General features: G+C 48.1%; 2 protein-coding genes across 5 annotated transcripts in view; both read right to left on the reverse strand.

Annotated features, from left to right (window-relative positions):
• PANK3 (pantothenate kinase 3) overlaps nt 1-1,173 on the reverse strand; it is a 29,515-nt gene extending 28,342 nt beyond the window's left edge. The window contains exon 1 of one of the 2 annotated variants that reach the window (XM_032124504.1): nt 1,048-1,173. In XM_032124504.1, coding sequence (XP_031980395.1) covers nt 1,048-1,075 — 28 coding nt within the window. In that variant the 5' untranslated portion in view covers nt 1,076-1,173. Of the gene's footprint in view, nt 1-952; nt 1,008-1,047 lie in introns of those variants that run through there. The other variant, XM_032124503.1, reaches the window with a different exon arrangement.
• Nucleotides 1,174-8,326: 7,153 nt separating this feature from the next.
• Nucleotides 8,327-22,459, reverse strand: part of SLIT3 (slit guidance ligand 3) — a 469,203-nt gene continuing 455,070 nt past the window's right edge. For 2 of the 3 annotated variants that reach the window (XM_032124874.1, XM_032124873.1), the window contains 4 exons: nt 17,585-17,739; nt 15,112-15,397; nt 12,768-12,976; nt 8,327-11,680 (listed from right to left, as the gene is read on the reverse strand). In XM_032124874.1, the coding sequence (XP_031980765.1) occupies nt 11,436-11,680; nt 12,768-12,976; nt 15,112-15,397; nt 17,585-17,739 (895 nt within the window). In that variant the 3' untranslated portion in view covers nt 8,327-11,435. The remainder of the gene's footprint in view (nt 11,681-12,767; nt 12,977-15,111; nt 15,398-17,584; nt 17,740-22,459) is intronic. The other variant, XM_032124875.1, reaches the window with a different exon arrangement.

The following is a 22,459-nucleotide window of genomic DNA, read 5'->3' on the forward strand; positions in this document are numbered from 1 at the left end:
ATGCTGCCTGAACTCTACTCTTCATAAACATCATTACAAACATCAGCAATTTCCACACACTGGCACTAACAGGAGGCGATGGTTAATTGTGTGCTACAAGATGCATATTTAGGGTTTCCCCAACAGATCACAAGAAACAACGTACTTTCAAAGCCTTTACGGCTATTTCTAGAGCTATGCTAATACTTCCTGTCTTAAATATGCGCTTGGTGGCCTTCTTCTTTTTAGGCTGCTCAAAAACCAAAAAAATACATTTAAATCATTGACTTTCCATATCCATAGTCGTATGCTGTTCATTAGCCAGGCATGCCATATGAACAACACTAGACCTAGAAATTTGGGACTAGCTATCTTTGCTATACAGTAACCCACCCAGAAAGTAAGTCTTTAAGTATGATGACAAAGATGCTAAACTCAGTGGAGCAATACCTGCATCCCTTTCAGCTAAAGCACACCTGTATGAGCTTGGCAGGTGTGTTGACTTGCACAGCTGTGCATCTGTTATGCTGAGAGCACATCACCTGCATGTAGATTAACCGTACTCAATCCAAATCTCTCTTCCCAAGAGGCAGCTGTAATCTTAAAACATTCTGTTTATATTCACCTGAGTCTGAACCGTGTTTGCGCTCTCCAAAACAAACATGGCACTCCAGAATAATACATAGTAAGAAATATTATTATAGCTATGATTATTAAAGGGGAGCATTCAGCGTATTTTAATGGAAGACTTATATCCAAACATTAGTAAATATTCTAAAAAAAATTAGAACTTGATTAGCTCTTAAAAACCAAAACTGTAGCAACTGCAGCCACCTGTGCAGGTGTTCAGCACACTGGTTAAGTGCCATCTTCATCAAACACAGCACCCAACCCCAAGAAACTAATTATATCACTTTCCGACGCCAGCACTGAGGATCACCTGAACCCCAACACCTCCCTCAGAGGGACGCACAGGAGCGAGACGCGTCTCTGCGGGCATCTCCCGGATCCATGGATGGGCACCGCCCGCCGCGCAGCCCCGCGCCCCCTCCCCCGGCCCGGCCTTACACGGCTTCTTGGCATCCTTGATCTTCATGGCGCTGCGGCGGCGGCCCGGCTCGCTGCCGGCCGGGGCGGGTCTCCTGCCGCTCGCCTGATGGGGCGGGCGGCGGCGGCTCCGCGGGGCTGGGCCTCGCTCTCCTGATGCTCCTCGCCCGCCGGGCGCCCGCCTCCCGGGGAGCGGCGCTGGCCGCGCCCGCCGCTACGCCCGCGGCCCGGGCAGGGGCCGCTCCAGCGGCGGCATCGGCGCTCGGGCTGGGGCGGGGAGACGGGGCGGGGCGGCCGCGCTCCGCTTGCGAGGCGCCGAGCGGACCGTGCCGAGCAGCAGCCGCGGGACGGGCCCTGGGCGGGGCAGCGCGGGGAGGCTTCGCTCGGCCCCCTCCGTGCAGGAGCGCGGCCCCGGCGCTGCCCGGCGGAGCCCCGGCGGACACGGGCCCGGGCGGCACAAGATGGCGGCGGCGCCGGAGCCGCGGCCGCGCACACAAAGGGGCCGGGGCGGCTCCGCGCCCGCCCCGCCGCAGCCGCAGCCGCAGCGCTGCCCCCGCCCGGCGCGGGGCGCGCCGGGAGCCGCAGTGCGGCCGCGCCTACAGCTCCCGGCGGGCCCCGGGCCCTCACTCCACGGCCCCGCCGCCAATCGCCGCGCCTGGGCCGCGGGGAGCGGGGCACGGCCGGGGGAGCGGGCGGAGGGCCTCGCTGCTGTGGCACCCTCGCTTGCAGCCGGTGTGGGGCCCCCGGGTGCGTGCTCTGCGGGGGTGCGAGAGCCACGTGAATGCCTTGTGTCGCTAAATAAAACGGACAGATGAAGTTTGCTTTCATTTCCCCTCGCTGTGACTGAAGTGCTCCCGCAATTAAGCACCAGAGCAGTAGGGGAAATGGCTCCTTTCCTGTGCTGGTGCCTGGACTCCAATGATTGCACCAATAACTTTATTTCCCAGGACACTTTTCCTCACCTGGTACAATATGCTGATGTTGAATCACACATTCAGTTAGGTTGGAAAAGACCTCTGAGATCATTTAGTCCAGCCTATGACCAAACACCACCATGTTACCTAGACCAGAGCACCGAGTGCCATGTCCTGTCTTTCCTTAAACACGTCCAGGGACGATGACTCTTTGGACACCACCTCTTTGAACAGCCCACCTCACCACCTCTTTGGACAGCCCATTCCAATATCTAATCACCCTTTCTGTGAAGAAATTCCTCCTGATATCCAACCTCCCCTGGTGCAGGTTGAAGCCGTTTCCCCATGTCCTGTCCCTGTTCCCTGGGAGCAGAGCCTGAACCCCCCGGCTGCCCCCTCCTGTCAGGGACTTGTGCAGAACCACAAGGTCCCCCCTGAACTTCCTTTGCTCCAGGCTGAGCCCCTTTCCCAGCTCCCTCAGCCACTCCTGGTACTCCAGACCCATCCCCAGCTCCATTCCCTTCTCTGGACATGCTCCAGTCCCTCAATGTCCTTCCTGAATTGAGGGGCCCAGAGCTGGACACAGCCTCGAGGTGTCCCTCAGCAGTGCCCAGCACAGGGGGACAATCACTGCCCTGGTCCTGCTGGTCACACTGTTCCTGACACAGGCCAGGATGTCACTGGGCACACACTGGCCCGTGGTCAGTACACAAAGGTATGAGCACAGTCAGTACCTGTCACACCCCCTCCAAGGCTTGTGGAGTCTATCCTGACTGCCTGCAGCCTGAGGGAAGCCCACCGCCAGTGGCAGGACATGGCGAGGTCTCCACCTAATGCTCACGACTCTGGGCTTTCTAGCAAGAATTCATAGTGGTTTTTTTCCACTTTCTTCCCTCTCTTTTGTGATAAAAGAGCCATGTAATTATAGATGAATTGCTGTGACCTAGGTTGAACCTAAAAGCTCTGGTGTAGGAGGAGGATTTGGGCATAACCTCCGTCTTGGAAGCTGAAGTTTCTTTGTGTGTGGAGTTTAGCTTTGGCAAAAGTCTCTTTTGAAGTAACCATTCACAAACCAAGGAAAGACTAAATGCTCAATTTCCTGGGCATGGGGTTTACTCATGAACCTGTTGGGTATGGACAGGAACCATGTCTTTTTATCCTCTGTTCCCCCACTGCTCCTAAACATGAAAAACCTGTCATATATTTATTGTTCATTTAAATCCAGAATCTTACATTAAAAAGCTGAAATTCTCATGTGGATGCCCTCTCCCGTTTATCATGTTTCCTTTCTGAAATGTCTGTATTTGGAAAACTGACTCTGAAGTCTTCTAAGTGTTTATTTCTCATCTTTTAAAGGAAGTTCAGAGTGTATTAGCAAGGCTGCAGAACTTCTCTCTTTCTGTAAGCTACATGTAACTGTGGAAATTCCCGTGTGTTACTCTTAAAGTGAGGAAATTTTGGTGTGGTTTTGTGGTTTTTCACTGTAATGTAGTTTATTATTGAAACATTAAACACAAGCATTTACATACATGTTAGGAAATACAAGAATTTAGCTGCTACCTGGAAGTTAACTTGCTCATAAATATACACTGTGATTGGAAAAGAGTCTTTAATTTCCTGCCTGTCACCAGACTGTGCAGCGTGGAATGTTTGGTGTAAAATGAGCTATCCGGTGTCTTGCAGACATCTCTGGTGGGGTTGAGGAAAATGGATCTGCAGGGAGATTTTTTATTACCTTAATTCTGAGGCATTTTTTTCAGCACTGACACTCTGACTATGTTTCCTACACACCTTCTAACTCTAGAGGAAATGAAATGCCATCCCTGGGAAGTGCTCCTAATAAATATGTACATGCAACCCAGAAAAATAAGAGAAAACATTGTGTACAGCCTGACAGCTGTCTGATTCCTGCTGTCCTGAAACAGGCAGAAAAGTTCCTGACCCAGCCTTTCACTGAGGAAATGATAACTCTTCCTTTCCAGCAATGAAGATTCACTGACTGCTTTCCCAGCCACTGACTCTGTCAGGGACAAAAATGCATATTTGGTGCATGGGTTTTAGGAGCAAGTTCTGAATTTTAATACACTGGATACCCACTTCAAGCTATTGTATCAAGCAAACCCTCATAACTCATTTCCCCATGTGAAAAATGGGAATAGATAAAGGGCTCTATGATCATTAATGAACTAAGGACTGTTCAGTTAAAAACAAGATCAGCAAATCTGAAGTTTCTGTTTCTTCACAATAAGCTGCAGTGTTTTATCTGAATGTCACAGCTAAGACAGAATACATGAAATAAAACCCCAGAAAACAAAACTGAGATCAATGCTCAGCTATCTTCAGTCCATCTCAGAGCTGAGGTTTAGCTCAAACCGGAAGTTTAACACGGGCCTGTGAGAGGCTCAGAACGTTCATTAATTTGCAAAGCAACTGATTTGCAAGTTATGAGCACTTTTAGATTGCAGTTATTTGTATGTCAGTCAACACACTGCTTGGAATAGCCTCTAAGTAAGAATAAATAAATCTGAAGGTGAATGTATGATTTGCTATATAAATACAAATGTGTACACACACACACACGCACACTTATATAACTACTGTCCTAAAGTACTACGAAGTATCTTTGGGAAATGAAACCAGATGAGAAGATTCTATATGAATGATGTACCTGAAGGCAAGGACTTTCTTTTAATCAGTATTACTGGGGTGAAATGAAAATTGTTTCATTGCTATATAAGAATCTCATTTATTTATTGGTGTGAGCAACTTAGTCTGTGTGTTGGTGCCGTAAATCATACTTTCGTGTTTACCTCAACATAGTAAACAAGAAAAATATTGTCCTCCCCCACTCCCGAACAGTTCAATGAGTGCTTTACCAGGAGAAACTAGGGCAGGTTAAGTGATGCAAAATATGCTGGCATGTAATTAAGGGAATTTAAGCTGCTTTATAAGAACTGCCTGTTGTGCCTGCTCTTTATCACATGCTAGGTGAAAGCCTGATATTATCTCGTGTGCTGCAAAGTCCCCACCTAAATTACCTTGTGGTATTTGGTTCCTGTAACCTTGCTCTGCAAGAAGTGTCAAAGGCAGGGCTGAGGCATTTGCCTGTCGAGGTTTAACCCCAGCCAGCAGTCAAACCCCTCACAGCCGCTCCCTCACTCCCCTGTCACCAAGGATTGGGAAGAGAACTGGAAGGGTAAAAGTGAGAAAACTCTTGGATTGAGTTTAATTGGGAAGGTAAAAGGTGTTCATGCCAGCAAAGCAAAACAAGGGATGAATTCACTGCTTCCCATGGGTGGGCAGATGTTCAGCCATGTCCAGGGAAGCAGGGCTCCATCACATCTGACAGTGACTTGGGAAGACAAACACCGTCAGTCCGAACACCCTTCCTCCAGCAGAGGAGCTGGTTAAGTGCTGCTGATGGAAGATTAGCTGGAAGGCTGGACCCCTGAAAATGGCCTGATTCCCTGTAAGTTTTGAGCTATCCCCTGAGCACTCATTTACCCACTTTGCTCCCTCCCACACCTTGGAGGCAGGATGTGTACTTTTCCTCCCCAGGTAATACACAGCCTCATAAAAGATTATTTTTACAGAAAAGGAGTGATCCTTGTGCTGTGGGGACAAACCTCATAGACAAGTCAGAGAAGGCACTGTCATCCCCAGACTACCTTGAGCATCACTGTACTTTGAAAGCTCAGAAGCCTGGGGACAGGAGAAGGTCAAGAGATCAAAAAGGAACAAGATACAAAGCTATGCAAGTCTTGCAGCAACCTCTGTTCCTCCTGCTTGTGAGACTGTGGGGTGCCCCTTGCGTCACGGGGTAAGCATAAGCTCCTCATACTAATAGGTACTGCTTGTACTGCCTGTGTGCTCCGTTCATGCCCGAGGAGTTTCTTGCTGCCTGCAGGGCTCTCAGAGGGTGAAGATGCTCGGAGGAGCAGCTGTGCTTTCTTCACAGACGAGAGGTATCACAGGCTGTGGGTGTGCACCTGCCAGTTCGGAGAGCCCTGCTGGGTAATGAACTCTGCAGGCACACAGTGCTATTGCCTTGGTGTGTGTAAGCAAACAGCAGCAGAACTGGGGTAGAAACAGCAGAATCAGTTGTTATTCCATAAGGTGCTAGCATGGAAATAACCAACAGCAGCCGTGTGACACTGACGTCAGGCCACTGTCCTGAGGCTGCCACAGGGAATAGGCACAAGCTGTCCCATATGCCAGCACATGGAGCCCTTGTCTTGCTGCCAGGGATGGTGCTGATGAAGTGTTGGACACCCTCAGGTCTCACATGCTCTCCTGGGGCTCAGCAGGGCCACCCCTCTGCTGCCAGTTCATTTAGTTTCTTGGGTAAACCCATGGTGTTCCCATACCATGTTGTGGGGACAGCAGGGACTCCTGTCCTCACAGGTGAACAGTGCTAGGAAGTTGATGGCTCAGGATCAATAAAACCTGAACATTTATTATTTAAAACTTTACAGAAAATCTGTGTATCACATATTCATGTCATCCCATGATGAGCAGTTGAGGACTCCGGGCTCGTCTAGTTTGGAGAGAGGGAGTCTGAGGGTGACCTCATTGTACTCTGCAGCTTCCTGTGAGGAGGAGACATGGAGAGGGAGGTGCTGAGCTCTTCTCCCCAGGATCCAGACAGCATGTGTGGGAATGGTTCAATGCTGCACCAGTGAGGTTTATACAGGATGTCAGGGAGCACTTTTTTATGGAAAGCCTGGAGGCTGGCAGTGCTTGAGGCATTTGGACAATGCCCTCAACAACGGGCTGTGAGTCTGTCAGCCCCGAGTTGCTGAGACAGTTGGGCCAAATGGTTGTTATGGGTCCCTTTCCGCCGAAATACTTCATCCCATCCCATCCCATCCCATCCCATCCCATCCCATCCCATCCCATCGCCGCCCCAGCGGAGCGGGACCGGCCGCCCTGCGGCGCCACCTGGTGGCGGATCCGGTTCACCTCCGCTGTCCTCGAAAACTGCAGGGCCCATCCTGGAAAAACATCTGGAAAACATCCTGGGAAACATCCTGGGAAACATCCTGGCTCAGCGCACACACAGAACGATACCGGCCTGGCCACCCAGTGATCCAGCGTGACATCTCGCCGAGCCTTAAACCAAGGCATCGGGAACACCTTGGGTTTGGCAAACCTGAGCCAACTCTGCCTGTCCAGCGGGGCTGCCTGGTGTGAGCTGGAGTAGAAACTGGAGTAGAAACTCTTAAAAGAGGTCACAGAGACCAGAAGTGGCAGGACCCCAGAGGACAATGCAAACTCCACGGCCAACCACTGTGCAAGTAGCAGCTTCATCCAACTATTCCCTGCCCACTAGAAAACACAAAGAGAAAGGAAGATGGGATAGACCATTTCCCAGCATTGGTTGCCATGTACCAGTGGCTGAAAGGAGATACCTGGGGCACTGCAAGCAGAAGCACAAACAGCAGCATTGTACCCTCGGGCTGCAGTTCCTTCAGTGCCTGCTCAGGGACCCCCACGCTGCACAGCCACGAGCAGTACAAATAAACTGTTGAGCAAACCAGGGCAGCCGCTACCAGACATTTTTGAGCACGTCCCTGCTAGCTTTTTTAGTGGGTTCTGCTGGGTTTGCTTTAGGTGAAAATGCTGCCATCTGCTACAATTATGTAATTAACCTTCATAGTTCAGACTTAATGATGCTCATTAAGGTTGAGTGTTTTTATTGGCTAACTGCTGTCACCAGTTTTGCATGGAACTGCAAAGGCAACTCTTAAGAGCCATAGTTTGAAGCATAATTAGCAATATGTGACTGTTGCACAGGGGCATGGGTGAGAGAAGGCAGAGGACTAGGTGGGAACTTCCTTTTATTCTATGGTAAGGCTGGAATGCAATGAACAGCAGGTCTGTTACAGCTGGGTCACTAATAACAATCAGCTACAGCGGTGTGGCAGCAGATTTGGAGTGGATGTGTGTCAAGACATCCCAGGATCTCTTCCATCCATGGTTGGCTGTGTGACTTCCATTTCCTCAGCCCTACCTCTTCCAGCTCCATTCCCAGTATTTCTTCATTTATTCTAACATAAATTAATGAGTGTGTTTTTGCTGCAGGCCTTTCTCAAAGAGTTAAAAAAAAATGTAGCACATAAAGTATTTAATTAAAGAAAATGCCCAGGATAAAAAACTATGTGGCTTAATTCGCCTGTGCATACAAGACTCCTAAAATATTAGACTGTGATGCCATAAAAATTTGTAACTACTGTTCATACCACCTTTAACTACAGCTGTTCTTCGATTTTGTCCAAGAGGAATGTCTGTAATTCCCCCATCATTTCCTGTGAACTACCACGTGGACAATGAAGGTTGGACTCAATATCTCAAATACACAGAGAAATAATCTGCATCACGAAGTGTTACAATCTTCCATAACCCAACAATTTATTTAAACTTACATCACAATGAGAATCTAATAATAAAATACATCAGTTCACACCAGTCTGCATTGCCATTTTTAAAGGGTAAGCATCTTTCTTCACTTTATATTAAAACTTTCTGGAGGTAAAAACTACTGCATTGTACCCACAGTTCTTGAAATCTATTGTAACATTAGGCAGGTTACAGAGGAACTTTCAGAGCTAATTACACTTCAGTTGACCTCACGTTTTTTGGCACATCTGAGTGCTTTTTATTTCTTCTTAACATAAAATAATTCTATAGCAAGTCAGAGAATCATGGACATAAAGCATCACTATCCAGTGGCAAGTGCTGCCTAAAAGCATACAAAATTTGCATCATTTGGTTACAAAATAGATATTTTCTTAGTTCTTTATCCCAATGCTTAACACTGAAGTGCCATGACAGAAAAGGGCCAGGAACAGGGCCGGCCTTGCTGAGTTGTTGCTGGTCACTTTGCTGCAAGGCTTGGCTTAAGTAAATCCCAGAGTGATGTGTTAACAAGATGTTGATGGCTTTTGCCTTGGCAGGCCATTGCTCTCAAAGCACCCTCCAGCAGGTGTGAGGCCACCCATAAATGTCACCCTCTTTCTCACAGTGCTGCTGCTCAAGTGACAAAGTGAACACAGGTTTGGACAGGTTCAAGAGGGGCTGTGTTTCTGCAGGCCTTGGCAGTCGAGTGGCTACAAATCTGAGGGCTGGTGAGCCACTGCTAGGCTGGACTTCTTCTGCCTGACACCACAGCAGCTGCTTCTTTAGAAATCAAAATGTTTTTAAACAGGAATGAAACATTAATGGTAGTAGTGTGCCTGGCACATATTTGCACAAGTGTTTGCAGTTACTTGCATGAATTTTTGAAACGTGTAGGTTGTGGTTTAGGTGATATTTGTCGTACTCCATGAACCCCAGCTGCTATGAGCTGCTGATGTTATATTAAAAACAAAAAGCAGTCCATGGTACTTGCAACCAGGGTTAGTTTTTGCCTGGCTTTTGAGCTGTTATGTATCAATCAGAGTCTGGCACATTAACTACTGACTGTTTTATGTTTCACTAATTGCCAGCTCCATGTACTGATATTTATTTTGATGATTTTTTGAGATGGCTGTTACATTGGTTATGTCCCTTCTGCTCACATTGCTCTGGTCGTAATAGAGAAATATGAATGAACTGCTGCAGTTAAGGAGGGACTGACATAGCAGAAGAACAATAAGCATGTTACAGCTTTCTGGCTGTATTATAGCTAGACAGTCTCTTTGCTTTAGTGGGAAATACACATTTCTACTTGTCATGGCAGGGTTACATTTTGTGCATCCTTCCAAAGCCCAAAGGAAATCAAAGTCCCATTATCTTGAGTCAACTTTCCTACTCATCCTTTGCTGAATCCCCTGATCCGAAAGCCTTTTGGTGAGACCAGAAGCATTCCCAGAAGGACTTTATGGCTGCTAGGAAACATCTCTGACTACCTTTCTTAGAGAGAGAGAACTTGAAGAAAGGATCATAATACTTAACTCCATTAGAGAAAGAGAGAAATTACACAGATAATAGAACAGTTGTTGATGGGGAGGTTTGAAACTTACAGTAAGAGAAAATTCAAGGTATCCATGGTGCTCTTTGCATGTATGTCCTGACTCAGAAAGGCAGCCCTGATAAAAACCCTTCAAAAATCAAACTTACTCCCAGAGTCAATTTTTCCCTCACATCCACACTGAGAATTTATCCCTGCGTTGATTTCCATTTCCTACTCAGCAATTGCTCCGAACACAGCTCAAGTGAGTGTGGGTCCTTCGGGGGGCACAAGTGCAGGACACGGAGCGCTTCGGCTGAGCTGGTCAGGCTGCACTGGGTGGAGCTGTGACACCTCTCCCGGGGCAGGAGAGCGCTGCTGGGGCGGACAGGAGTCAGCTGAATACCTTCACATGGACATAGTGCAACTTGTGCTCGCTCGGAAGGCTGTGGGGAGGCAGGCAGCTGCTCAGGGCCAGCGTGTGGCTGAGCAGCAGCCACAGCCCAGCTCACACCCGTGGCTCAAGTGACAGTGGCAGTAAAAGCTGATACGTTGCAGGCGCGTTCTGGCACCTGCGGTATTTTCATTCTCTTTACAACCTTTACAAGTTAAAGTGTCAAGGTGTGATAAACTATGTAGCAGTGCATTCCTTACATTTCATATACAAAAAAGGGCTCAAGACTGGGAGCAAGAAGGCACAAACTTGGGAAATAACATAGCTGAGGAGTTTACACAAAAGTATTATGTCATTTATTAGGCATCACTTAGCACTTATTTCACATTTTGCCCCCAAATTACCCAAAGCAACATAAATTTCTCCACTTCCTTTCCCTTCGCACCCTTCTTTTGGATAAAGCTGCCTGTGCTCTATAGATACAGTTGCTGCAGAATATAACGTGAACACAGATAAATACAACATACACAGCAAAAAATGTATTATAGTATTACAATAGTCAAATAATGTAATTAGCCTCAAGCTACAGCAGTGCCTGTGTGCTCCAGGGAACCAGTTCACGAACAGCAAGCGAGGCCACTGTACAGGAGCAAACCAGCGTTGGCAGTGTTGGGAAGAGAAGGGGCTGGGGAGGCTCTCCGGGTGCCTGGATGCAGTTGGTCACGGGGATTCCTCACCTGGAACTCCCAGCCAGCACCTCGGAGCTTTCTTCAGCCTGTATCAGTCCGGTGGCAGGTCCTTGGAACACCTTTACGTCTGTTCATTGTGCATACACTTAAAGTCACCCCACACTCCTCCTGTTAGGCTATTTTTTCTTTATATATATATTTTTTTTAACCTTTTAGCTTTTGAATTTTTTTTTCTTACAACTGTTAAAAAAGTTTCATGGTAAAAATAGCTCACTATATGATACATATACCCAAAGTGGTGTGATACTTTATATAATAAAAGATGAAAATAGTCACTTTCCATAATAAAAATAAGTTCTATTTTTTGCTTATTTTACAATATACTTAATAATTCTTTTCTTCTTCTTCACTCTGAAAGTAAATAGGTCCCATTTTGCTAGCGCTTCTGAGTCGATTAAAGTGGCAAGAGACTGGAGAATGGCTTATAAGCACTTTGAGCAGCCGCATTCCACATGTCTCTCCAGTTCTTCCGTGAAGGTGGAGCCATCCACGCACTGGAAGAAGTATTTCCTCCGCTTGCTGCGCAGGGGGACGCAGCACTGCCCACTGCTGCCGCAGCTGCCGCGGCACTCCAGGCGCGGCACTTTGGAGGCGGTGGCACACGATGTGTAGCCATGCTGCTTACGGACCACTTCTCGAATGGTGTCTCCTTGGCAGAGGTTCTCTGCTGGGACAACAGAGATGGAAAGGAGAAAAAAGCGTGGTAACTACTTTGCTGGATATTCCCTGCACATCAGCAAGCAGCCCTGTATTCTTAATGTGATTCAAAATAAACAGATGGCATGAGAAAGACCTTAATCTTTTATTGCTTTGTACCTGCCACCAAAACAGAGCTTGTGCTACACAAATGTGTAATATCCGGAGCAAGGCCGAGGCCAAGCAGGCCTGCTGGCTTTGATCAGCAGCCTGGAAGTGTTTTAATGAATGCTGAGTGTTTGAGTCCTGCAACACTCCTGCAAAATAAGAATTAGTTTTACCATGTCTGGTTCTCCGGAGCAAAGGTCAGCCTGCTCTGTGTGACACTAGTGATCTGGGATACCTGAGAGTGTCTGTGCTGTTCTGCAGTCCCTGTGCAGCAGCCAGATAAATTTTGGTGATGTGTATGTGTAAAATTTGGAAAGTCTGTGGTTCATTCACAGGAAAGGCACAACCTAAACGAAAATAATATAATCCAGCTCCTTCCTTCTGTACAGGAACAAAAAAAACGCAGAAAGGATGCAGTTAAAACTCAGTGAGTTTCCAGGGAGTCTTTCCAGGTCAGGGCAGAAGAGTTGGGCCTCTGCCCTCCTAAGAAAGTCCAGCATGATCTGTGGGATTCCCCTGGAAACCTGCCCAGCTGCATCTGAAGGAGCGAGCTGAGAATCTTTCACACCACTTCAGGTGAGCAGTTCCTCCTTCATAAGACCTCCCTTCCCAGAAGTGCAAATAACTGATCCCTGCTTGCTGAGGGACCAAAACAACCTCTTCTTTAAACATCCCACCCAAATCCTGGGAGCAGCAAACCTTGAGGATTCAGGAGACAGAGAGTAAAACTTTTCGCTACATGTTCTGCTTTCTCTATGTGATAGTAACTACCTACTGTTGTGTGGTTCTGTTCTCCCTGGACTCTCTGCAGAGGCTGACTTAGCTTTATCTTCTACTATTTGCCATCCCCCCCAAGTCAGAGAGGCAGGGAAGAGAGGTGTAAAGCAGCTGTAAATTAGGTGTAAAGCAGGAATGTAGCAGCACAGCTCCTGGCCCTGGGCCAAGCCTACCTCTGTCACAAAGCTCTCCGCTGTAGCCGGGGTCACATTCACAGTAGGGCTCCCCATGCTCCATGACCTTACACTGCCCGTGGCTGCATTTCAAAGTCCTGCAGGGGCTTGAGGAATTGTTCTTCTTGTCGCAGTACGTGCCCGTGTAGCCCTCCATGCACTTACAGGTGTAAGCAGTGCCGGCCGCCGTGCACTTACCATGCAGACACCTGGAGCAACAGAAGCATTTAGAGCTGGTCTTTGCTAGATGTGAAAGTTCCTTTTCCCAGAAATGTTTGATTTTGGCATTTCTGCCCATTTAATTCCAGGACTCTAATTCAAAAACAGCAGCTCAGTGTCAAACACTCTGGAGAAAGCTGTGAGTTTTCAGTGAATACTGGATAACCTTCAGAGAATACATTTTTTGTGAACCTAAGTGGAAAACATTAGGCTCTTCCGTGAGCACAGACCAAGGCTTGGCATCCACACAAGACAGCTCACATTTATAGCATCAGCACGTGGAACTAAGTGCCAACAATCAAGCTGCATGCCCAGGCTTCCTGAGCAGAGTTGCTGTACAAATAATATCAGGTGATGAAAACCAGTGTGATAAATGAAAGTGCTTGTGGCAAAGCTATGCACAGGCTTATCAGCGGGCGGCTGTACTCGAGGGTTCCCTGGCTCCTGAGGTTTGCAGCGAGCTTTGGCATTTCCGAGGAGTACCACAGGATGGGGTGTTGATCCTTAGCAAGTTCTCTGACACCCTCCCCACTGGCTGGGACAGGGACAGACTTGAAATGGACTGAGAATAGGGAGGAAAGCAACTCTCTCCAGCCAAGGAAAAACTGCTCAGGGCTTACAAACCTTTGGCATAACATAACTTGACATAAACCTATGTCTCTCTTATTTTTATTTCATTTCTAGTACTTCAAAATTATTCCCTGTTTATGTTGAATTTTTGTACATTTTATTTTTAATCTTTGAACTAAAAAGGACAAATTATAAGAGCAGTTTCAGTCAGGTGAAGACATGCAAAACACTGTAATAAAGGGAGTCACAGTCTGTATAAAGCAGTATTTTCTGCCCCACGAATCAGAGGTTACCTGATCTTTACAGGTGCATTTCCTCAGTGAGATTAACCTGTGAGTGTTGGAGCAGACACCTGCCAGCAGCACTCCACACTCCCCTGGATACACCAGGCATGGCTGTAAGGAGACAGCTCCAGAAGGCTGAAGTGATTCCAGGAAAGGTGGGAGAGTGTGCGAGCATTAAAAATAACACAGATACTTTCCTTAGCAAGGGGCTGTGTTCGTGATTGCCTTACCCTCCCTGGATTACGAGAGGAACAACCCCTCATCATGTAAACATCTGGAACTCCCTTTTTTTTTTCTCTGTCCAACCACAACAGCTTTGTGTTGACATTGGAAATTCAAGGAAACATTTGGGTCTTCATACCTTTGGTTTGTAAACTGTCAGGTGCTTTTCAACACCTTCCACAGGCTTCAGTACTTTGCAGAATTAGAACCAGAAGCAAGTTTAAAATGGTACCTTTGCCAGGTTAAATTTCTGAGAGTGATTATTCACTGCATCAATTTACCTGTCAAAAGTATGTGCTCGTGAAAAGCGCCTTCCAAGACAGCAACTGAAGTAACTTCTAAAACAAAAGTACTTCCATCTGCTTATGAAACAACATGGAAATATGCAGCCTGCTGCTCTGCACGGGACTGTTTCCTGTGTATTTGCCATAAGAAAGCTATTCATCCCGTGTTTCTGATGGAGATGTGGTTATTGAGCCTTTGAACTGTAAATACTTTACACTCACGCTCCCTTCACATGCAACACCACGCCATCCTTTAAACTTGCACTTTAAAGGGCTGTTTCAAAGTGTAATATTTAAGTCAGCTATTTGGGAAATTTAAAGCTGCTCACATTGGAGTGCATAATGGTCTTCAGGGAGTAAGTTTGAAGACTGGGCCCAGTGCTGCTGGAAGAAAACCCCTAAAACGTGTACCTCCCATTCACAGGCAGCTCTGCTCTGGATCTGTGCAGGCACTCACCTCCTGGGGTTAAGCTATGCCCATTAACAGAAGGTTTTGTATTTTAATGTGTAGAGTCACAGCTGAAGGTATGACCTGCAGCATTAACACCTGAGCTCCTTCAGAACCACAAGCTCCTTTGGTGAGTAAGCAACATCTGAACACAAAGTGGTACTTGATGCTGTGGATGCTGACTCACAACTGTCAATAGCCTCATGTGGGGACCCAGCACCTCCAAAAACAGTCAGATGTGGTTTTGCAAGATGAAATGCGAAATATGCATTAGCTGTAAAGCTTTTGCTCTCCCATCAGCATTTGTTTGAGCTTACTTGTGGTTAAGACATGGATCTCCAATTTCCTGGTCACACAGAGGGCCCATCCAGCCTGGGTGACATTCACAAATCACACTCGTTTTCTCCAGGGATCGGCAAATCCCGTGCTTGCAGATGTTACAGGATTTGCAGCCAGGAAGGACTCCCAGTGACTGCTGTGGTAAATCCTTGAAATCCTGCAGCTCGTTGTTGATGCGGACGTCATGAATGCACCCATGAAAACCATTTGGTGTCTTATCTGCACCCTGGCGCAGGGATGATAATCCAGTAGAGGTTGGGATCCCTTCAGATAAAAGCAAAAGGGGAAGGTTCACTTACACTTACAATGATAATACATAAATTATAACTGCTAAGGCTTCTTTTGTCACAGCCCCTTAAAATCTTTGAATAATTAATTTGCATAGGACCTTTGTAAGGTAGCACAATCTCATTGTCCTCATTCTAGAAATGGAAAGAAACAAAAATAAACTCATTTGCCCAATCTTCTGTAAGAAGTACATGACTCAAAAAAAAAAAAAAAGAAAAACCAAACCAAACCATTTTTTATTTTGCTGATGGCCATGTGTTTCTGTCCTTAGATAATGTTCCTTCTCTCTACAGTTTATTAGCAATTCTTCTTCTGAGAGGTTTAAGGATGCCTTCATTTGTCAGCAGGTAGCATCCACTTCTGGGATGCAACAAGACTGTTTGGCTTTACTGGGTCACAGTGTTAAGAGAGGGAGTGGTAAGAGAGCATCCCATGGAAAGTAGTGCAGGAAGGCTCTAAAGACAGGGAACAGCACTTCAAGGGCCAGGCCAAGGCTTTGTGGCGGGCACCTCCCATCTTGTTCAAGTGCTTGGAAGAGTTCACATTTGGATGGCCAGCAGGTTCTTTTGGATGTTGTTTTATGCCTTCCCCAGTGACGCCAGCCTGGATGTACAGCTGCATTAGCACAGGCAAGTGCTTCCATTTCCAGCTGTGTGAGGCCTCTGAACTTGCTGTCCATAAGTAATGCCACTGTTAAAGGTGGTCTTAAACTAAATCCAGCATCTGCTTAACCGTGTGTTAGGAGGAAAGTTGCAAGAGCAGATGATGTGGTTGTGAGATGCACAAAACTGCGAGCACCTGAAGGCTCAGCTCTGAGTTAACTGCTGTAGGTCAAGAACGATTGCTCTGGGGTAATTTAGGCAACTCCTTTAACTAAATGCCCTGCAGAGGAAGAGCAGCTGGCTTCCATGGGAGTGCTGCACATGGAGAGGTGGCACATGCAGAACAGTGACGGTTTAGAAAGAAGCAAGAAGAATTTTAATAGGCAACAGAAAACGTCTCCACTGAGGCCATGGATCCTGGCATTCAATAGTCCTTCATTCCAGGCCTCAGGTTTTTCCTGAGAATTTTTTTCAGGTACCTTTTGAGAATTAATATTGATCCACGATACTCATCCATTAACAAAACTTTTCCACTGATTAGTTCCCAAGTTCCCTGTGTATAAATTGCTGCAGGATTGGTATCTTTTGTGCTGTGCTAAAGGGAGAAATTGTGACGGCCTCTGCACCAGCAGATTATCTTTGATGCACAATGCTCTTCAATAGCCTGTGACATTCTTAATAGGAGCCAATTATAAAAGCTCAGTTCTGTACAAAGAAAGATTAGCCAGTTTTCTGTTTTACAAGGGCAATATTCAGGGTTCTTTTAAAAAAGTGTTATTAAAGAAAATTATTTAGAAAAGCCTTGACCAGCACCAACTGCAGTTGGTAAGAGTTTCTACTATTGGCTTCAATGATCTCATTAGAAAAAGCCCAAAGACTTTGTGAGTCTGTTACCATTCTGCTGATTTTTGCATTTGGAATAGGCTGACTAAAAATTCAAGAACTCAAGTGTCACTGAAAGAGAGATTTCAACATTCAGTCCAGAATAGAACTAGGGGGGTTCTGGCAAAAACAATCCATTGGGCAGAGACCAGCCTTTGTTCTGTCTCTTGTAACCAGACACCTAATCAGTGGTATAGTCATTATTCTGGGCATTGTTCCCCACCCCATTAGGCCTCTTCTTGCCCCCAGATTCAGTACTCAATGTGAAAAAAACGTCTTAACTGAGGTTTAGTCAATTCTAGTATCTGTTTAAAACTGTGGCTTCAGTTTGTAATAACCAAGGTGTTCTTAGCTTGTGTGTTAATATATTTCTTAATCACACACCTCTTCCCCCCCCAGTTTTTAGACCTCTGTAAAACTTCCAGCAGAAATACTGCTCAGTTATGGTATATTTAAACCTACTGACTACTGATTTGCTTTTTTGCCATTCGACAATTTGTGGTACTCCCACTGATACTTCCACTTCAGCCATGAACACCTTGGTGCCAGCCAGTTCTGGAAGCTTCTGAAATGCCTATGGGCTGTTCCTGCAGTGGCTGCGTGAGAGCCCTCTCCATAGGATGGAAGATGATTTGCTTCTGAGAAGACACATTAAAACCTCCAGAGCAATTCACAGTACCTCCAATGTAGAGGGGTGTGTTGAGGCTGACAGAAGACTGTTTCTGGAGCTTTCCCAGACTCTTGGGAGCCCCCTTGTCCACCACCAGGTTCAGAGTTTGGTTCAGCATCACAAGTTCCACACTGTGAAACTGCCCATCATTAACTGTTTCCACACTAGAAAGTAAGAGGGAAAAAAAAAAAAGAATTAGAAGATGAACAAGGAACAGCCTCTGCTTCTGTGACATCCTGTGACATCCTGGCAGTACACCTTGAGCAGCAGAGCTCTGGAGTGCTCTGGAGTTTGCAGTCACTGTGTTCTCAGCATTTCTTCCAGCGGGGAGGTACAGACTGACACACAGCTGATCCTGTGCAGGCAGTACCCACACACGTGGAACGCTTCAGAGGGCAGCTAATCAGGTGAGCAGCCACTCTAGCTATTTTTACCAGGGCAGAAAAGCAAGTGTGGAGCTACATGGTACACTGGCTTTGGTGACAAAACTACCAAAAAATCCCATTCTGTGCTCTCAGCCACAGCTTGCTGCCCTCTGTCACACTGCTTGGTGCTCGTGCTGCAGGCTGGACCACTGAAGGAATTTCTTCTTGTATGGGTAAACTCAAATTATCTCACAGGGGTCAGGAGAGATTGCAGTTTGGGGTGAGACACCTCTGAAACCAGCATCTCGTCACAGCAGAAGTGTCTTGGAACTACGTACCAAGCAATAAGGACAGGCTGAGCTTCTTAAAGCCAGAGAAGGAATTCAGGAGGTTTTGGCTTATAAATGAACAGGGTGCTTTGTTCAATATCAGACAGTCCTACCCAAACACAAGGGAAAATGACAAATTGCTACTCCTCTTTGGGAAATGTTAAGGTGTAGATTGAGGCTTGAGGATAAAACAGTAGGAATTGTGGGGTGGTGGGGCAGGGAGCAGGAAGCCATCTGAGCAGACAAGGTGTTAGTGTGTATTTATTGCTTTGTTTTTAACACTGCTTTTTCAGATGCATGAACCCTGAAGCAACCTCCTAGTCTGCACCTCAAACAATCTTCACCTCCTGTTCAGTCCCCCAGACATTAAAAGGTGCAGTGATATCATTCCATTTGCATCATGCTATCGTTTTTTATTTTCAGGGCAGCTCCAGCTCTCAAAGCTTTATGCTGCGTGGTGAAATTCTCTAAAACAACCTGATGGCTTCATGCACTCCTGAAAGCAGGGAGGGGCAAGGGTGGGATTACCTGCTCTTGAGCAAAGAGGGTTTCAAACCAGGGGGATAGTTATAGATCTGATGGGACTTTTCCACTGCTGTAGGTGTAGTTGAAAGGCACAGTATCTGTTCCATGTGCACTCAGACACCAGGCATAAGGAGAATCTGATAACAGTAGTGGCTAGTTCAGAATCAGCCTGTGGGCTCTGCAAACTGCCCACCTGCACAGTGTTGTCTGTGAGCACCCTTTTCCAGATTCCTCCTTCAGGCTGAGGGTGCTGTTATGTGTGGGTAAAGACAGGACACACCAGCTTTGGGCATCCTGAGATACTGCTAGGACACCAGCCTGGATTTGGGATTGCTGCACGTGTGGTGCACACCACAGCACAGTGCCAAAGTTAGTTTCAAGACTGGGTTTCTGCTCATTCAAAAGGCCCATAAGCTCAGCATCCTCTCACAGTAAGTTACAAATGCACAGGTCAGATTCCTTTCAGGTGATCAGTAAAGTTGCAAGGTCAATGTCTCTGAGCCATTTACCCACACTTTCTTCACTGCCAGTGCAGAGGAAGAGACACACCCATCTCTAAGGGTGAATCACCTTTTAGATGTGACCACCTCTCAACCTAGATGACATGCTGCCCATCTTTAGTGCCCAGTCGTGCAGAACTCATGTGTAAGGCTATTGCAGCAAGGAAACAGGACCTCGACTTCAGAAACAAATTACATGCCTTAGAGATTACTGGAATTCAGTTGTTGCTGGAAGAAGTTTCATTTTTATAGTGTTTTATGGTAGAGCTGACATAACCAATTATACTTGAGTGATGTCAGGCAGCAAGTCAGCACTGCAGGCATTTCTGGGGATGTGCTGTTTGAGAAGTGCACACCGCTGTTCCAGACTGGAGCTAACGTGCCTCTGCAGTGCTGCTCTCCCCACAGGTTTTTGGGATGAATCACGAACACACAGGCCTTTAAAAGTTCATGTAAGGTTACACAGATCATAAGGTGACAGACAGCAGTGTATCAGCACCTTTATGGTGTGGCTTTAAATAAATGAGTTAGTTCTGCCGCAGAAAAGCTCCCAGAAAAGCTCTGCTGGCTTAATCACTCATTCCTGACCTGCAGGGAAGCACTGGGCTGTGGCTGCTGCCCATGTTCAAGATGGTTCAAGAGAGCCCTGGGGAGAACTCAAGAACCTGGAGCTGATGGTACTGTTCAAAGTGTTTTAAAGAAAAAACATAAAGGCTTGCCATTGCACAAAAATGCAGATGCAGTTGGTCCAGTAGACACTGTGGATCAGAGCAGTTATATCAGGGCCCTGGCAAGGGCAGTGAGTTGTGTGGGCTGGGATGAGAAGCAGAGGATATGTGCTGGACTCACTGCCAAAGGGGCTGAGCCAGTGCCCCTGGGAAGGGCAAGCCTGTCCTCACTGCACCGTGGTGCACTGCATCAGGGCCACACCTCGAGCACAGCACTTTGTGGATTGGCAACTCAACTAAGTTTGAAACCAGCTGTTCCAAACTTTGTGTTTAGATACTCTGGAATTCTGCTAAGTGTCTGCTGTGTTATGAGGAACAGCTGTGCTGCGGCAATGCCGACTGGGTGATCCCTCTGTGCTCTCTGCTTATCTCCCTGCTCTCTGCAGTGCCTGATTCCCATCGGGGAAGTACTTGGACTTCCAGCTGAAAGGTGCGAGATAAATGGAAATGCACATTGTGTAATTGTTAGTCTGTGCAGAAGTGCCAGTGAAAGGGAGAAGTGGAGCCAAACCCCATGGGCTGTGAGAGCTGAGCGCTGTGGAGCTGGGATGGATGGCTGTAGGGGAGGGAGCCCTTCCCCAGTGAGATCAATAGCTGAAGCTAACACACAGACCTCATGGTTATCTGCAGAAGGCCAAGCTATGGCTGTTTGTCAGAGGACAACATTATCACATCTGGCAGGGCTGGCTCTTCCCTGAGCCAGGATTTCACAGGCATTCATCACCTACCCTCCACAGGGTGTGCTTTTTCCAGATTATGCCGTTACTAGCAGGCAAACAAAAGTCTGTGACTCCTGGGGATGGAAGCAACCGCCCCACATGGTGCTCATACCTTTCAGCACACCCAGAGCTGGTATTTTTGTTGGAAAGGGAGTGAGAAGTCCCAGTCTGCAAGTACACATGGATGAATATTACTCCATTCTGATTCTTTCACTTTTTAACTCAGAATTAAATAATCTGTGCCTGAACTTTGAGAAACAAAGTAACTCACAGCCATCACCCAACACTGCAGTTCTGTAAAGCAGATAAAGTTAGAACAGGCGAAGCACTCATTTGTTGTTTGAGAAGACACAGAGTTATGATAGAAAAGCTGAATGTGGACAGCCTGGATGACAGGAAATCCCCAGCCAGCAGATACTTGTGTGAGAGCACTTACTGCTGCTGCTGACGGAAAGGCATTCAGACGCTTTAGGATTTTGAGATGGAGACAACCGTAGGGGAGAGACCAGTGGTGAGAGTAATACTGCACGAAATCTCCTCAGAGCCTCCTCTGTAGCCGGGCCTTTAGGAGCCCCGGCAATCTTCGGAGACAGCTGGAGACAGTGGCTTGGCCGGGGATGAAGGGCGGGCGGCCACAGGCGCTGAGCAGCGCACGCTGCTGCGCTCCGCTCTGCACGGGGGCCCTGCCAGACCCGTTCCGAAGGGTCTTATTAAAACCTTAATTGAATTCTCACCGGGGATCAGGTGCTCTTACAGGGCTCTTCCTTCTGGAACCGCCCGCGGGATGGAGATACCCGCCTCGGGTCGGGATTTACGGGGTTCGTCTGGCCACCCCGCATCGGGCAGCCGGCTCCGAACGCGGCGGGGTACGGGCCGGGAATGCGGGGTACGGGCCGGGAATGCGGGGTACGGGCCGGGAATGAGGGATACGGGCCGGGAATGAGGGATACGGGCCGGGAATGAGGGTGTGAGCCGAGCTAGAGCCGGGAATGCGGGCCGGGAGCGCGGTGCAGCGGCGCGGGCGGGCAGCAGAGGGCGCCGTGGCACCGCCGAGCCGAGCGGGGATAGCCCCGGCCCCGCTCCCGGCCCCGCAGCGTCCGCTCCCGACCCCGCTCCCGGCCCCGCTCCCGACCCCGCTCCCGGCCCCGCTCCCGGCCCCGCTCCCGGCCCCGCAGCGTCCGCTCCCGACCCCGCTCCCGACCCCGCTCCCGGCCCCGCTCCCGACCCCGCTCCCGGCCCCGCTCCCGGCCCCGCTTCCGGCCCCGCAGCGTCCGCTCCCGACCCCGCTCCTGGCCCCGCTCCCGGCCCCGCAGCGTCCGCTCCCGGCCCCGCTCCCGGCCCCGCTCCCGGCCCCGCTCAGGGTCCCGCTCCCGGCCCCGCTCCCGGCCCCGCTCAGGGTCCCGCTCAGGGTCCCGCTCCCGGCCCCGCTCCCGGTCCCGCTCCCGCCCCGCTCCGCGGTGAAACCAAATCAGCCCGTGTGAGCACAGCGAGGGACAGCCGAAAGGTGCGGCAGGAAGAGCCGAAGGGCCGCTGGAGCCGCACCAGCTGCCTTTCCCGGGGCGCTAACAAACCATGCGCCGCTCCTGGGATCTTTCCAAGCCATTAATGCAGTCAGGAAATTTTAGCTGACTTACAACCGCAGCGTTTTGTGCCACCACCATTGGATATTGTATAGTTTCCTACATATCCTTGTTGAAAAAAGGGAGGAATTACGATTA

Source organism: Corvus moneduloides, chromosome 15, assembly GCF_009650955.1.
Source record: "Corvus moneduloides isolate bCorMon1 chromosome 15, bCorMon1.pri, whole genome shotgun sequence".
Classification (NCBI taxonomy): domain Eukaryota; kingdom Metazoa; phylum Chordata; class Aves; order Passeriformes; family Corvidae; genus Corvus; species Corvus moneduloides.